This window comes from Geotrypetes seraphini, chromosome 5 (assembly GCF_902459505.1).
Source record: "Geotrypetes seraphini chromosome 5, aGeoSer1.1, whole genome shotgun sequence".
NCBI lineage: Eukaryota > Metazoa > Chordata > Amphibia > Gymnophiona > Dermophiidae > Geotrypetes > Geotrypetes seraphini.
The window spans coordinates 157,067,565-157,085,042 of record NC_047088.1 but is presented as its reverse complement, the minus strand read 5'-3'; the positions used below and the strand labels follow the sequence as shown (position 1 = coordinate 157,085,042).

General features: G+C 42.1%; 1 protein-coding gene across 5 annotated transcripts in view; it reads right to left on the bottom strand.

The window, feature by feature from the left end:
- Positions 1 to 17,478, bottom strand: part of LOC117361288 (caspase-10-like) — a 135,963-nt gene that overhangs the window by 14,643 nt on the left and 103,842 nt on the right. For all 5 annotated transcript variants that reach the window (XM_033946431.1, XM_033946433.1, XM_033946434.1 and 2 more), the window contains exon 10: positions 2,515 to 3,013. In XM_033946431.1, coding sequence (XP_033802322.1) covers positions 2,515 to 3,013 — 499 coding nt within the window. The remainder of the gene's footprint in view (positions 1 to 2,514; positions 3,014 to 17,478) is intronic.

The window sequence follows — 17,478 nt, the reverse complement described above, 5'->3', positions numbered from 1 at the left end:
CTAAGTTAGCCAGATAGTAAAATCAGCCAGGGAACACACCCATTCAAAAGATCCTGAGGAGAACGATATGACACAGGGCACCGATAGCACCTCTCCGTCCTTGGCTTATTCTAGTATTATTATTATTATTCTTTATTCTTATATACCGCCATACCCAGTGAGTTCTAGGCGGTTTACATCAATTAGCAAATGATCTGCATTGAATAGCAGATTTACAACAAAATTAGAGGTAGGTTTACAAAATTAGAAGCAGATTTACAGCATTGAATAGCAGATTTACAACCAAAATTAGAAGTAGGTTTACAAAATTAGAAGCAGATTTACAGCATAATTAGAAGAATTTTTTGACAGAAAATTGCAGGCCGATTTACGATAAATTACAGTGATTTGCCGCAGTCAGCCGTGAAGTTACAGCGATTCTTAACTGTCTGCACAGAGGGCAGGTTTACATCAATATTACAGAAATTGCAGGTTTGACCGAGCTAGGTAGGGGAGGTAGAGAGTGGGGGAGGGAGGGGGGGGCTGGTGAAGGAGGAAGGGGGCAGCGGTGGGGTAAGTGTCCTGTGAGGTGAATGGGTTATTAAGGGTCGTGTTTGCTGAAAAGGTACGTTTTTAGTAGTTTTCTGAATGATAGGTAAGTGGGGGCCTCGAGTATCATCTGTGCTAGCCATGGGTTCGACTTGGCTGCTTGGAAGGCAAAAGTTCTATCCAGGAATCTTTTGAGAGGGCAGTGTTTAGGCGAAGGGAAGGCGAACAATTGAGTTCTCCGTGATGTCCTGTTGCTGCAGTAGAGGTTAAAGTGTGTGTTTATGTAACTTGGGGAGGAGCCGTTAACCGATTTGTAGCAGAAGCATGCAAATTTAAAGAGAATTCTAGATTCAAATGGTAGCCAGTGTAGTTGGTGATAGAAAGGGGTGACATGTTCCCATTTCTTTAGGCCAAAGATGAGGCGCACCGCGGTATTTTGGACTGTTTTTAGTCTCCTGGTAGTTTTCTTAGTGGCGTTAAGGTAGATGATATTGCAGTAGTCGAGGATGCTGAGGATGGAGGATTGTACAAGTAGGCGGAATGCATTGTCATAGAAGTGTTTTTTTTATGGTGCGAAGTTTCCAAAGTACCGATAAGCTTTTCCTAATTATGAGGTCGGTATGGTTATCTAGAGATAAGTTTTTGTCCAGCGTGACTCCCAGAATTTTTATGGTCGGATCAAGGGGGAAGGTCTTTCCTTTTAGTTGAATTGTGGTTTCCTTAATTTTATCTTTGGGGGAGGCTAGAAAAAATTTTGTTTTGTCTGGGTTTAATTTCAGTCTGAATGAAAGCATCCAGAGTTCTATCTGGTTGAGAGTGTTTGAGATGTGGTCGAGTAGTTCTTGTGAAAAGTTGGTTAATGGAATGGTTATTGTGATATCGTCTGCATAAATGAAGAATTTGAGATTTAGGTTGTGTAGGAGTTTACCTAGTGAGGCAAGGTAAATGTTGAATAGGATGGGGGATAAGGGGGAGCCCTGTGGGACCCCACAGGTGTTGTCCCAGCAGTATGAGAAAGAGTTATTCTTGAGTACCTTGTATGATCTATTTTGTAGGAACCCCTGAAACCAATTGAGGACCTGGTCTGAGATGCCTATGTGCGCTAGGCATTCCAGGAGAATGGTGTGGTCGACCAGGTCGAAAGCACTGCTCAGATCGAGTTGTATGATCAGGGCACTTGAGCCTTGACTGAAGAGTGTGAGGAGGTGGTCGAGAAGGGAGGCTATGATGGTTTCAGTGCTGTGGTCCGCCCGAAATCCTGATTGGTTGTCACTTAGAATGTTGAATTTTTCAAGGTATGCGGAAAGTTCCGCTTTTACCAGCCCTTCCGCTATTTTGGTAAATAGGGGGATACTGGCGATCGGCCTATAATTAGAAGGGGAGTTTGGTGGTTCTTTCTCATTTTTTAAAATTGGGGTGATCATTATTTGACCCTGCTCCGATGGGAAGTTACCTTTGGATAATAGGTAATTAACCCATGTCATCATTTTTGCTTTAAAATGGGGAGGGGCCGTTCTCATGATTTTTGGTGGGCATGTGTCCAGATGGCAGTAGGAGTGAGTATACTTGTTGTAGTAAGTATTGAAGGTTTGCCAATCGGTTACTGCGAACTGTTTCCAACTAAGGTCGACTTTGGCTCCCGGGTCTGGGTTTGGTGGATTCATGTCTGTGAGGATGGGGAAGAGCTCGAGGGGGTTGGGGCTGGCTGGTAGAGTTGTTCTTATTTTTTGGATCTTGGTATTGAAGAAGTCAGCCAGGGTGTTGGCGGTTAAGGTGGCTTCTTCGTGTAGGTTTGTGTAGGTTTCTATGTTGTAAAGATCATTGACCAATCTGAAGAGGTTATTGCTATTGGTTTTAGGATTACCGATTTTGTTGGAGTAGAATTTTTTTCTTTTTTCACTAGTGAGGGTTTTGTACTGTTTTAATTTTTGTCTCTGTTAGTGGTTGGTCTTAAGCAGTACAGCAACACAATAATAGTACAATTACCTTGGTACCATGTTCATTAGGTTCGTGCAAAGGGCTTGAATATACCAAGTTCCTTCTTTCAAATCCCGGAAAGCATAATATCCATCTACTGTGGCCATTCCCAAGAGGAAGTCAGCATCATCTGGAATACTCTCAGAAAGAGAAACGCCGCAATCCTCTGAATTTTGAGGATTGATTGCATCTACTTCAATAGGGACACCAATCTGAGTTCTCGTGCCTTGACATGCTTGAATAAAAAAGAGCTTGGGTTTGTCAGCTAGTGAAGGACAGTTTACAGCTGTGAAATGGCTGGTGATTTTGCAGATGGGTATGTTGTTTTCATCGGTCCCAGTGATCTGTCCTGACTCTCCATGAGATAAAATACAACAGACAAAACAGTCATGGTTGGTGTAATCCATATTCCTGTAATCCTTCACGATATCAAGAATTTCAATTGTATTTAGATTCACAGCAACTTTTACCTCCAGACCAAGCCAATTAAACACATTCTTAAGATCATCTGTTAAAATAAACCAAGAAACATGTTGTCACATGTGAACACACTATTCACACAGTTATTCTCAATGTTTCACAAATGTATCATAATTACTTACACATATGGATAATTAACGAATGTGCCTTCAACAGATATTCTAGCTGCTTCAAGATGCACTGTATATATTAAGTTTAATAAGTTCCTAGAGGTTAGATTGTATTGGCCAGGCATTTATATTTACTCAGACTGCAACTAATCCAGCCACTTGTTCTGATTATCTAATTGGTTCAGAAAGGATTTTTATTTTCTGTAGAATAGAACTGAATGAAGCTCGGTTAAGAATTTACCCCTCCCCCCTTCTTTTTTTAGTTCAAACATTTTATTGATTTTATCAATAAGTACAAAAGTACACAAATGTTAACAAGACAGGATATAGACAAGCTGTACATCATCATCATAAATCTTGATTAACAATAAACTAAACATAGTACAAGTAGTCAAATCACATCAAATTCAGAATACAAATCCAGCGCTTATCATTGACTGCAAGGATATGTATAGGTACAGAAAAAGAGAAGAAAGAGTTCCCAGTGAGTGCTACATCAACCAGGAAGCATTAGGTTATATACAGACAAACTGACTGCAAGGTAAGAACGTCATTGGTCTGTGTTACAGTAGGACTGTATAGGTCCCCACACTTTGAGGAAAGTACTGGTCAAATTGTGTTTCTCAGCATTGACACTTTCAAATTTGGTGGTGGTACAGACTGTATGCCACCATACTATGTATTCCACTTTTGATAGGTCTTTCCAGCAGTGTAAAATGTTCTTAATAGCTAGATATAACAAGATGTTAAGCAGACGAGCGTTATGTTCGGACAGAATGTGTGGAAGACCTAATATAAGGATTTTAAGATGTAAGGTGTCTTGAATTTTCAAGATGGAGGAGATAGTGTTTCAGACCTTGTCCCAGTATATCGCTAAATGGCAACAATAATATATCATGTGAGATAACAAGCCTTCAGCTTTAACACACAACCAGCATATGTCAGATGAATCCATCGAAAGTTTAGCCAGCTTCTTTGGGGTCCAATGGGTTCTGTGTAGGAGAAAATAAATCGACTGCGAAACAGCTGCTGATCGTATAGATTTGAACATCCTGGTCCAAACATATTTCCAAGTGTCATCATCAATCTCCATTTCTAATTCAGTATACCAAGCATACATAAGTTGCGATATGGAAGTAGAAGAGGCTTGTTTTAGTATTGAGTACCATTTGGAGGCTGCACCTTTTTGAAAGTTTAGTAGTTTGGAATGTGAGAGAAGATCAGGAATTTGCTTCAGTTTGGTTGGGTCTGGGTAATGCACATGTAAGCTATGTCGTAATTGGAGCCATTGGAAGTATTGATTGGCCGGAAGGCCATACAATTGTTGCAGTTCCTCAAAAGACATCCATTTTTGGTGCATAATCAAATCTTTCACCATCCATATTCCACAGTTTTGCCGTTGTGTCCAATTTAGGGTAGCATCTTGTATAGTAATGTTGCTATTGTGCCATATCAAAACACAATAAGAGTCTTTCCATTTGTTTTTCGTTAAACTGTCAAAGTGTTTAAGAACAAACGTTGTGGACCGATGAATAAAGTTGGTAAGTTTATTCATATGGGTGGACACTTAAAGGTTAAGAGCAAGGTTAGCTGAGCTAAACCTATTTCTTTCTAGAGTTATCCACGATGGAGGGTATGATAACTGTTGATTTAGAAGCCATAATGATCCCTGTCGCATTAAAAAGGCTTGATGGTAATCGAAGAAGTCTGGAAAATTCCACCCCCCCCCAGTGTTCTGTCATTTTTCAACTTATGTAAAGCAATGCAGGGTTGACGATTATTCCAGAGATATTTATTCAGAGCCTGTATATTGGGGGGGGGGGGGGGGGGAAGGAGAAGAAAAGGGATCATGCTTAATATGTAATTTTTTTTTTTTTTTTTAAATTCTTTATCTATCATTTTATCCTTTTTGACAAAAGACTTAGTCAAAAACTAGAAATAATACAATACCAGTTTAAACATCTTTGAAAAAGTACATCAAATACAAAAGGTAAATAATAATTCAGGAAACATCTTTTCAAAAAATTCAAAGACAAACCAGGAAATCAAATATACCGGTTTGTATAGTTAGTCCTTAATATAAGAGGCCAAAGCTGTAAATTTAACGGAACATTTCACTTGTTAGTATGAATAAAGGAAAATAAAGATGTGGCCGGCTTGGCTCTAGAACTTTTACTTCACTGAGCTGATACGTCACTGAGCTGATACTGGAGCTTCTCATCCACGTCGGAACAAACGACACTGCCAGGAACACCCCGGAGAGCATACCTGAGGACTTTGAAGCCCTGGGTGAGAAGCTGAGGAGGATGGATGCGCAGGTGATCTTCTCCTCGATCCTCCCAGTGAGGGGCAAGGGTAGAGCCAGGGATGATCACATCCAGAGGGTTAATGACTGGCTGCACGGATGGTACAAGGAGATGAACTTCGGGTTCCTGCACCATGGAGAGGCATTACAAGGACTACAGGGACCAGAAGGGCTAGACCTCACCAGAAGAGGAAAGAACATCTTTGGACACCGACTAGCCCGCCTACTTCACAGGGCTTTAAACTAGGTAAGTTGGGGGATGGTACAGGCACAATTAACCTACCTGGCGAGCCAAGCTGCCAATACTTTGTTGAGACAGAGATAAGTAAACATTGCAATTCTGGGTTTGGGTCTGGAGTGAGTACACACATTTCCGAGTCTGGGGTAGGTTCACATTGTAATTCTGGGTCTAGGGAGAGTACACACATTTCCGAGTCTGGGGCAAGTTCACACTGTAATTCTGGGTCTAGGGAGAGTACACATATTGCAAATAGTACTAAAGGAGTCCAAGTAGCTCAAGCGGGAATATCCCCACAGAGACATAGCAAACATATAACATGGAGGGCTATGTATGTCAACGCCCACAATTGGGCAACAAGATCCTGGAATTAGAGACGGAAATGAGGAACGCCGACCTAGATGTGGTGGCGATATCCGAGACCTGGCTCACGGACTCCCACGGGTGGGACGTGGTCATACCGGGTTACAACTTGCTTCGCCGAGACAGGGAGGGCAAAATGGGAGGAGGGGTAGCACTAAATACTAAAGATGACATTAAAGTCACCAGAATCACAGATGTCAGGTACACAGATGTCAGGTCACCCTTTGGTTGAATTTGGCCAGGGGGAAGGACAATTGCCTGTATCTTGGCGTAGTATACAGACCCCCAAGACAATAGGATGACCTGGATATGGAATTAATCGGAGATATAGAGAATATCACCTTGTGTGGGGACACAGTATTGTTAGGTGACTTCAATATACCTGATGTGGATTGGACCACACTTTCCTCTGTGACCAGCAGCAGCAGGAGGCTATTAAACTCTATGCAGGGAGCAAGACTCAGACAACTGGTATTGAAGCCAACAAGGGATCAGGCAATACTAGACCTGATACTTACCAAAGGAGAAAGTGTCACAGAGGTCTCGGTGGGCAACACGTTGGCCTCCAGTGACCACAACATGGTATGGTTCAATCTCAGGAAAGGTTTAGCCAAATCTAACACATTAACCAAGGACCTCAGTTTCAAGGACACCAACTTCGAGGGCATGGGGGATTTCATCCATCAGGCGCTACAAAACCGAGCAGAAACAGATAATGTAGAAGAAATGTGGTGAACTCTGAAAGCTACCTTACAAGAAGCAACCAACCGCTATATAAAATCAGTAAGTAAACGGCGAAGAAACAATAAACCACAGCGGTTCTCTGCGGAGATCTCAGACCTCATAAAAGAGAAGAAAAGAGCGTTCATCTCTTACAAACAATCAGGGAAGCAGGACTCTAGAGAAGACTATCTGGCCAAGTCAAGAGTCGTCAAAACAGCAGTCAGAGAGGCCAAATTCCGAATGGAGGAGAATCTAGCGAAGAACATCAAGAAGGGCGATAAACCTTCTTCAGGTATATTAGTGACAGAAACAGAAACACAGGCGGGATAGTACGTATGTAGAATCAGACTACAAAAAAGCTAAACTTTTAAATGAATATTTCTGCTCAGTCTTCACCTGCGAGGCGCCGGGATCCGGCCCTCATCTGCAGACAAGGGATAGTTCGGTAGATCCGTTTCGTAATTTTGAGTTTACACCCAGCACTGTCTACTGTGAGTTGTCTAAACTCAAGGTTAACAAAGCGATGGGGCCAGACAACCTACACCCCAGGGTACTCAGGGAGTTAAGTGACGTCTTGGCGGAACCGCTATCAGCGCTCTTCAATCTCTCCCTTAGTACAGGTAGAGTCCCGTTGGACTGGAAAATGACTAACGTCATTCCACTCCACAAAAAAGGATGGACGGAGGCTGCAAACTACAGACCGGTGAGTCTCACATCAATAGTGAGCAAGCTAATGGAAACTCTAATCAAACGCCAATTGGATACGATCCTGAACGAGGAGAATCTACGAGATCCCCGTTAACATGGATTTACAAAGGGGAGGTCCTGCTAATCCAACCTAATCAGCTTCTTTGACTGGGTGACGGGGAAGCTGGATGTTGGGGAGTCCCTGGACATCATATACTTGGACTTCAGCAAAGCATTCGATAGCGTACCACACCGCAGGTTGTTGAGCAAGATGAGTTCTATAGGATTGGGAGACACATTGACAGCATGGGTTGGGAACTGGCTTGGAGGTAGGCTTCAGAGGGTGGTGGTGAACGGCACTCCCTCCAAAATGACGGAGGAGATCAATGGAGTGCCGCAGGGCTCGGTCTTGGGCCCGATCCTGTTCAACATCTTTATAAGGGACTTGGCTGAGGGGTTTCGAGGTAAAATAACGCTATTCGCCGATGACGCCAAACTATGCAATGTAGTAGGCAAGAACACAACAGACAAAAGCACAGTGCCTGACGAAAACACAATGCCCGACAGCATGACCTACTCCTACTGGAGCGCTGGTCCAGGACCTGGCAACTAAGTTTCAATGCCAAAAAATGTAAAGTCATGCACCTTGGCAGCCAAAATCCATGCAAGACTTACACCCTTAATGGTGAGATCCTAGTGAGGACTGTAGCAGAACGAGACTTAGGGGTGATCCTCAGTGAGGACATGAAGACTGCCAATCAAGTGGAGAAAGTTTCATCTAAGGCTAGACAAATCATAGGTTGTATACGTAGGAGTTTCGTCAGCCGTAAGCCCGAAGTCATTATGCCATTGTATAGATCCATGATGAGATCCCATCTGGAATACTGTGTACAATTCTGGAGGCCACATTACCGCAAAGATGTGCTGAGACTTGAGTCGGTCCAGTGAATGGCCTCCCGGATGGTCTCGGGACTCAAGAATCTCCTGTATGAGGAACGGCTGGATAAATTGTAGCTATACTCACTCGAGGAACGCAGAGAGAGGGGAGACATGATCGAGACGTTCAAATATCTCACAGGCCGTATCGAGGTGGAAGAGGATATCTTCTTTTTCAATCAGACCTTAGACTTAGTGGGGATGGGCGGACCCGCTATGCCTAAGGCCTGATTGGTCCAGGCTTCTAGAGCCTGGGCCAATCAGGCCTTAGGCTTCGGCGGGAAGGGACGGGCCCGCTTAATTTCGACGAGGCGTGCCTGCCGGCTCAAGACGTGCAAGACCCATCTAAGAACAGGTTTGGTGGAGTGGAGGTTTGAGGGGGGTTAGCGCCGGGGGGGTGCGTCTTCGGGCAGGAGGGATTTGGCACCCTCCTGCCAGCTATTGATATTGTCGGGGGGGGGGATCGGTAATGTCGGGGGGCGGTCGGTAGTGGGGAGGGGCGTCTTTGGGCAGAGGGTTTGGGCACCCTCCTGGTCAGGGGGCCGCGGCCCGCTATACTTATAGCGGCAGAGAGATCCCTTGCCGCGATAAGTGTAGCGGACCGTGTCTAATCTAACCCGTTTCTCTAACCCGCGTCTGTAACATGGACGCCGGTTACAGAATCGGGGTTTAGTTTAGGCCGATTCTGAATAGGACGCCTCTCCCGGGCATCCTATTCAGAATCAGGGCCTAGGTGTCTTGCGGGCCTCGCCTTCAATATAGGCGGCCTGCCTGGGGAGCATTTTTTTTTTTTTAACGTGCATCCCGATTGGCTGATTAGACAGCTGTAGGACGCCTACAGCTGCCTAAAATCGGGATGCACTTTTAGAGAATCAGGCCCTAAGAGTCCACTTGAGCCATCCAATCTGAAACTTCATTCAGACCGGTGGGGGCCATAGTTTTTAACTGGAACATCCATCGGAGCTCCCTTAAATTTAGCGTGCGCACACTAAATTTAAGGGAGCTCCGATGGATGTTCCAATTAAAAACTATGGCCCCCACCGGTCTGAATGAAGTTTCAGATTGGATGGCTCAAGTGGACTCTTAATGTGGGTTTTTAACTAACAGGGACGTGAGGTTGTAAGAATGGTTGCTAGGGAGAGTGACGTCATGGGAGGGGCGGTATTTAACACTCAGGAAGAATGCCGCGGCCATCTTTTTGATAGCGAGCGGCAATAGTGAAATGGAAAAAGTTTACTCTTAACTTTTGGTGAGTGGAGCTGTTTTTAATATATAATATATAAGGATATTTGAATACATGATGGCAGCTTGAATGTGGGTTTGTTTTGTCTTGCAGTTCCCCCGACCTTGAAAAAGAAATGCGAAACGCGTCGGGAAGGGGAACCGATAAGGAACTATAAAAGATAAAAGATAAGTTATTCTAATTTATAATAAATAACAAAAAGTTAAATAAAAAAGGTTAATAAGCTTATTAGAATGATGGAATGATGAAGAGTACCACTTAACACCACCAGTTCTATTAGAAAAGGTGGATTCTGAATGTCCATTTAAAAAGTATTGGTCCATTCAATAAGTATTTGGTTGAGTGTTGAGTTTATTGTGGGGAAGATTTATTACTTGAATGGTGAGTCAGTTAAGTGTGGTAGAGAGGTTCAAAAAAGACATATCTATTCCCTTGATAAACCATCACACATTTACAGGGGTATCTTAGAATAAAAGTCGCACCCAACTGCAAGACCTGGGATCTCAAAATAAGAAACTGTTTTTTTCTCTTTTGGGTAGGTCGTGACACATCTGAATACATTCTCAATATTTTTGACATAAAAGGAATATCCTTATGTTTAAAAAACATCTTAAGCATCCATTCCCTGTCCTAATCAATAGCAAATTGTACAAGCAGCGTAGCAGTTGCCGGTACCTCATTATCTGATCTCTCCAGGAAATTTGTTATATCCAGACTATCAGCAGACAAATTCTGCTGGTTTGGATTTTGAGCCTGAACTCTACTTGGTAAATAATAAATTTTTGAGAGAGGCGGATAAGAGGACTCAGGAGCTTTCAAAACTTCACACAAATATTTCTTAAATGTATCTTGCGCTGGTATAAGTGGTAGTTTTGGGAAATTTATTATCCTGAGATTACATCTCCTGGCCATGTTCTCCAACAATTCTACTTTGAAATTAAGATTCCCACTATCCCTAACCCAAGTTAAAGCCTGGGATTCCGCAGTTTTTACTCTGGTCTCATGTCCATCCACTTTGTTTTCCAGGCTAGATAATCTATTTTTTTTAATCCAAATTTTCTGAAACAACCGTAGTGTAACGTGCCATAAGTTGCTGCATTTGGATCCTCAAGCAGAGTTGTAAATTAGATATAGCATCCCAAAGTGTTTCTATATTAAAGATCTTGAGTCTTTGCATGGGTACAAGTTCCAATCCAAGACCCTCTGATGAAGATAAAGTACCTGCAACCTCAGCAGAAGCAATATTTAACTTGAAGAAATCTTCGGGGATCTGCTGCTTCAGTTCCTCTGAGTGCTCCGCTGGCTGTTTTGGCTTCTCTACTCCCCTTGCCGAGTCGACCATCGCACTCAGCTGGTCGGGAAAAAGAACACTCCGGGGCATTTCTTTCTCCTACTTCTTTCTCAACACCCTAGGGCGACTCGGAGGACTCCGCTCCTCCGGAGATAGAGATGTACTTTCGAGAGAGAGTGCTGACACTTCAGCTTGCATGCCTCTCGCAGCTGAGGAAAGCTCCAGTGCACTTGTTCGAGCACCTCACTGAAGAAAGACGACCATCGGGCCCACTGCCACCAAGGATTCCTCCGGGAAAACCCGGGGTTTGCATTTTCGTTTTACCATCAAAATGGTAGGAAAAAGTTTCTCTCCAGCAGGTTTGTGGCATCTCATCTGCAGCAAAGATCCACCATCTTAGTTGAGCTCCGCCCCGCTTAACATGTAATTTATCTTTGCTTGGAGCATCATTTTAATGGTGGCCAAGCGGCCCCACCAAGTGATTTTAAGGGGAGACCATCTGTTCGACAAATTCTTAATTATGAATATAATGTATTCCGAATTTAGTTGCTCCGTTTCTTCTATGGTTGGTCCTATAAGGAGACCCAAATATTTTAGTTTGTTAGGGCTCCAGATAAAGCCAAAGGAATTCATAGAATGTTGTTCTTCAATACAATTCAGAGCCACAATTTCAGATTTTGTCACATTCAGTTTATAACCAGACACTTCTGCATATTGGCTGATCACATTGAGGAGTTGAGAAATGGAGTCTGGAGTGACAGAGTAGGATGTCGTCTGTACAGGCAGAGAGTTTAATTTCTCCATCAGGAAACTTGAAACCATGAATGTCAGGAGATGTTCTGATCGCTGCTAGTAGGGGTTCCAGAGCAATGTTGAAAAGCAGTGGGGCTAAAGGACATCCCTGGCGAGTGCCCCTGGTTGGTTTAAAGCAGTGGTCTCAAACTCAAACCCTTTGCAGGGCCACATTTTGGATTTGTAGGTACTTGGAGGGCCTCAGAAAAAAAAACAGTTAATGCCTTATTAAAGAAATGACAATTTTGCATGAAGTAAAACTCTTTATAGTTTATAAATCTTTCCTTTTGGCTGTCTTAATAATAATGTAATTTATAGCTAAAGAGACATATGACCCAGAAATTGTTTATTTTACTTTTGTGATTATGATAAACATACTGAGGGCCTCAAAATAGTACCTGGCGGGCCGTGAGTTTGAGACCACTGGTTTAAAGAGATCTGAAAAAAGTCCATTGATGAAGATTTTGGTTTGAGGAGCAGAATAAAGCACAGAAATCATATGTATGAATTGCTCTGGGATACCAAATTTACAAAGAGTGGCAATAGGAAGGGCCATTCCACTCTATCGAATGCTTTTTCGGCATCTAATCCAATGATGGCGAGTTTCTGAGATGATATTTGTGTGTCAGCAATTATATTGAGAAGCGTATGAGTGTTGTTGTTCAAATGTCAATCATTTATAAAGCCAACCTGGCCTGACGAAATCAGAGTAGAAATGCAATGTTGTAACCTGGTCGCAATGATTTTGGCAAAAATTTTTGCGTCTACATTTATCATAGACAATGGTCTATAGTTGGTAACTAGTTGGGGATCTTTACCCGGTTTTGGAATAACTATAAGCGTTGCCTCTGTAAATGTTCCTGAGGCTGCACCCTGTGATAACATAGATGCGAAAAGCTGCTGCATATATGGGGCTAGCGCATCTTTACATTTTTGGTAGAATTCAACTGTGATACCATCAGGTCCCGGGGATTTGTTTTTTGCCATGTCCTGAATAGCATACACAATCTCGTCAGATGTGATCGGCTTGGTCAGTGATTCATGGTCTGACATGGATAGGGATGGTAGATTTATCTTCTCTAAGAAGGTGTATGAAATCTCATTATCAGTAAGTTCTGAAGAGTATAATTTCTTGTAATATTTTTGAAACTTTTTCAGGATTGCAGCAGTGGATGTAATAGTCTGTCCTTCAGTGTCAAGTACATTATTGATATTTTTCTTTTCGCTCTTCTGTTTAAGATACGAGGCGAAAAGGTGTCCTGTCTTATTAGTGTCCAAGTAGTAGTTAGCTTCCGTGATGAAGACTAAATGAGCGACTCGCTTCCTTAAAATAGAATTGTATTAGAATCTGAGTTTCTGAAGCTCAAGTAAGATTGAGGCATTTTTGATGTCAGCTTGGTGAGCAGTCTCTTTTATTTTTATTTCTGTTTCTAATGTGGTAATCTCAACGTTTTGTATTTTCTTTAATTTAGAGTTGAATGATATGATTACCCCAGTAAACAGGCCTTAAAAGCATCCCAAATTGTATTCCAGGAGGTGTCTTCAGGCCTATTGAACTGAAAAAATTCAGTGATAGTATTAAGAATGAGTTCTTCAAATCCTTCCTTTTCTATAAGGGTAGAGTTGAATCTCCATTGCTTGGGAAAAATTTGGGGGATTTTGTTATGGAAAGATAATGTTATGGCAGCATGATCAGATATAGATATCTCTTCGATGCAGGCTTCTTTGACAGAGGGAAGGACAGAATTGCTAATAAGGTACGTATCTATTAGTGAGTAAGATGAGAGAGGTGGGGAGTAAAAAGTATATTTTTTGCTGTCTGGACTGAATTGTCTCCATACATCAGTAATATCTAAATGCGACAAGCCCTAGGTCTCTTATATGGCGCCTTAGAATATATATATGGTTGCTTTGGTCCCGTTTTGAAAAGTTACATTTTGAAATGTGTGGAGTTTTTTTTTTTGCCTATGATACAGAGCAGGACTGGCTTAAGAACTCATTGGGTTGCTGTCCGTATATTGTTGATAAATTGAGGCTTTTTCTCCACCTATTATAAATGTACTTTCATGGGGTATCTCCACCACTAGGCTAATAACAATTTTTTTGCTGATTGTATTTATATTTTGTTATTGCGATTTGGATTCTTGTGTGCCTTAGAAATTTTGTCAATTATAGGGTCTAGTATCATATTAAAGTCTCCAGCGATAATATGATAAGCGACATTCACTGTTATCATTTAGTTAGCTAAATCTTCAAAAAATTCTGGAGAGTCTGAGTTAGGGGCATATATTTTGGTTATGGCAACAATAGTATCGCTCTTATTTAACATCACTTGCACACATCGGCCCTTAGCATCATTGTGGACAGCAGTGGCAGTGAGGTCTTGCCTCTTCCTGATCAAGATGAGTATGCCATTCCTAATTCCCTCAGTGGGAGAGAAGAAGGGATCCAATGCACAGCTAAGGCGCATTTTGAGTGCCTCAGATGCATTTAGATGAGTCTCCTGTAGTAATATTACATCAGGTTGTTTGGTGTTTAAGTAGGACAAGATTTTCCTCCGCTTAATAGTATTGTTCAGACCTTTGACATTTAAATAAAGAAAATTAACCAACATAAGGAGAAAAATAAGTATTAGACAGTTATCTGGGGCAACATATTCAAGGACATGCAGCACTCACTGGGACAGAGAATACTGTACCCAAATACGGAACAGAAAAAGTGAAGATCAAAGAGAGCACTGGAAATAAAGCGATCCAGATGAGATCACATCATGGGTGGTAGAGGAGAACAAAATGGACTAGCCGAAAAACAGCTAGCCCTCCTCACAGCCTAACAACATTAATTTTGTTGTAAATAGAGAAAAATATGACCTAATAATACAGCGTGCTGCATTAAGTCATCTTAAGAACAGGCAAAATATAGGTTTAGATTAGATTAGAAGCAGCAAGGGAAAGCTCTTGTATGCAAGAGCCATCACAGGTGTGCATTACAAGCAAGAATAGCTCACAGTAATAATAAAACAGTAACATCAGAGTCGTAAAGATCAATGTGCAATATCAAGTGCAGATTAGCATAATAAACAACTCGGGTAGTATATTTAGTACAGTAGCAAGGAAAAAGGATCCATATTTGTAAGTAAAATATATATATATATATGGAAAACAGTTTATCTCTAGGTGAAAGGAGAGACATCAAATATATATATATATATAGGGATATAATAAGGGTATCAACCCAACTGTGACTCTGACATCACTCCCATTCACTATGTTCTATGTTCTTATAGTAGGTGTCCTTACTCAGCAACCAACATTTTCTAGCAAACTGCATTAGGGTTTCATCACAGGCTGCAACAGTAAAAGCTTCAACGCTCATAGGAATTCTATGAGCGTCAGAGCTTTTATTGCAGTGGCTGGTGATAAATATCCCCAATACGGCTTAATAAAAGGGGACCTTATTTTCTTTTTAATATTCAGTGCAGGGCATGAGCACAGAAAGCTCACTCATGCCCGGTACACCACTGGACCACCAGGGATTCAAAACGGTACACAAGAGGCGAGAGGGAGGTAAAGAAATTATCAGTCGGCCAGGACAGGAGATGGGAGGGACATGATTGAAACATTCAAAATACTGAAGGAAACAGACTTAGCAGATAAAGACAGATTGTTCACCCTCTCCAAATTAGGGAGAAAGAGAGGGCACTCTCTAAAGTTGAAAAGGGATAGATTCCGTACAAATGTAAGAAAGTTCTTCTTCACTCAGAGAGTGGTAGAAAACTGGAACGCTCTTCTGGAGTCTGTTATAGGTGAAAACACCCTCCAGGGATTCAAGATAAAGTTGGACAAGTTCCTGTTAAACTGAAACATACTCAGGTGAGGCTGTACTCATTTAGAGCATTGGTCTTTGACCTGGGGGCCGCCACGTGAGCGGACTGCTGGGCACGATGGACCACTGGTCTGACCCAGCAACGGCAGTTCTTATGTTCTTATGTACTTTACGGGCTTTAGAAATATTTTGTACAGTGTACTCGAACACTATGCACCTTGCTGACTATATTCCTGCTAGCTGACGTGCTTTCTATAGACGCTTTTCCTCTGGTTAGAGCATCAGGGTCCCAGTGATTTTGGGCCACTGCATGCTTGCAGGGTCTGGACTCAGTTAGGCTGGGACTTTTGGATGGGTGGTGATTGCTTTCTCTTTTTTGATACAGTCATGTTCTGTTTTGCTTTAAACTAAGATCTGGGGGGGATCAATGGGGTTATGCTTGTTATATTGACTATGGAAATGAATGAGATGGCATAAGAGAATGTGTGTTGTGCGTGTGGCAGGGTGGGCTTGGGGAGGGCGTTATTGGATAGGCAACAGTGGGTGATTGGAGTTTTTGATATTCTGCTGGTAAACGTTATTATAGCCAAATATCTCTCTGGCCAATAGGTAAACTCTTCCAGAGGGATGCTCTCCTGTTGGACGCACCTGAAAGACTGATTATATTGCTTTCAGGAGCCATTCCCTCATCTAGCGATTAGGTCCCACACACTCTATTCCCCTTGGGTTTTCCTATTATATACGGTATTTTCGTTATTATCCGGTAGTATCAAAATCTAGGTACCACTAATTTTCGATAAGCCTAAAAGTAGTCAGGCTCAACAAAGGCGCCCTTTCTTTTGGAAATGCCTTTGGAGGCCCCACATAGTTTAACATATCACAGCCTGAAAAGCTTTGGCCTTATCGGCTGGAGCCCTAAAGCATTAGGAACAATTGCTTTCAACTGATCCTTCAGTGATGTTACAATTTGTGGTTTGCTTGATGGATTGGATGAACTACTAGGAGTATGAATGTGATATCAAGCTTGGGATAAGTCTAGTTTTCAGATTGTGGGTCAGATAGATGGAGAAATGGGTGGCTGACTAGCTAGAGGCAAAGGCTGGATACTTTTACAAAATTGTTTCTTTTCTGGTATGAAGTAAAGTTTACTTACGCACTGCTATATGTTGGAATGTTCAAAAGATGTGTTATGCTATTATCCTATGTACACTGGTATTTGTTGCTGTTTTGGCCGCTTTCTTTTCATATTGGGGAGAAGGATACAGGAAGCTCCTGGCTGCCCCACTTTGTCCTGGTTAGGACATGTCTTTGGGGTTTTTAGGGGTTTCAGAGGGAGGTTTAACACAGGGGGGGGTCCAACATGCTTTTTATTTTATTTTTTTTGTGTCCCTTCTTTTGTTTTTTTCTCTTTTATCCTTCTTTTGTCTTCTTTTATGAGGTTGGCAGGCTGTTCTGTTCTCAGGGCTCACGGATCCACAGATGAGCAGATGGGGAACTTCTCCTCCACTGATTCCTGGTTTCAATGTATCTCAGGTGGAGTTCTAGGCTGGGATGGCCCTCCATTGTATTGATTCTACCGACTTCATTCATCCATTCTGTGCTCTGGCTGAGTGAATGTCAGTTAAATTGATTTCTTGGAACATTAACGGAGTAACATCTTCCATTAAACTAAACCTTAAGTTTATATACCGCATCATCTCCACGGATGTGGAGCTCGGCATGGTTTACAAGAACTTAAAATATAGGAAGAGAAGGAAAAAAAAAGGTTTACATGAACTTATATATAGAAGAGAAGAGTAAGGGGGGATAGAATTACATTTTAGTGAAAAGCCAGGTTTTCAGTTGCTTGCGGAATAATTGGAGGGAGCCCAGGTTCCGCAGCGGGGTAGTAAGGTCGTTCCAAAGACTTGTGATTCTGAAGAGATGAGATTTTCCCAGTTTGCCTGCATAAATGACAGAAGATCTTGCAAACTTTAAACC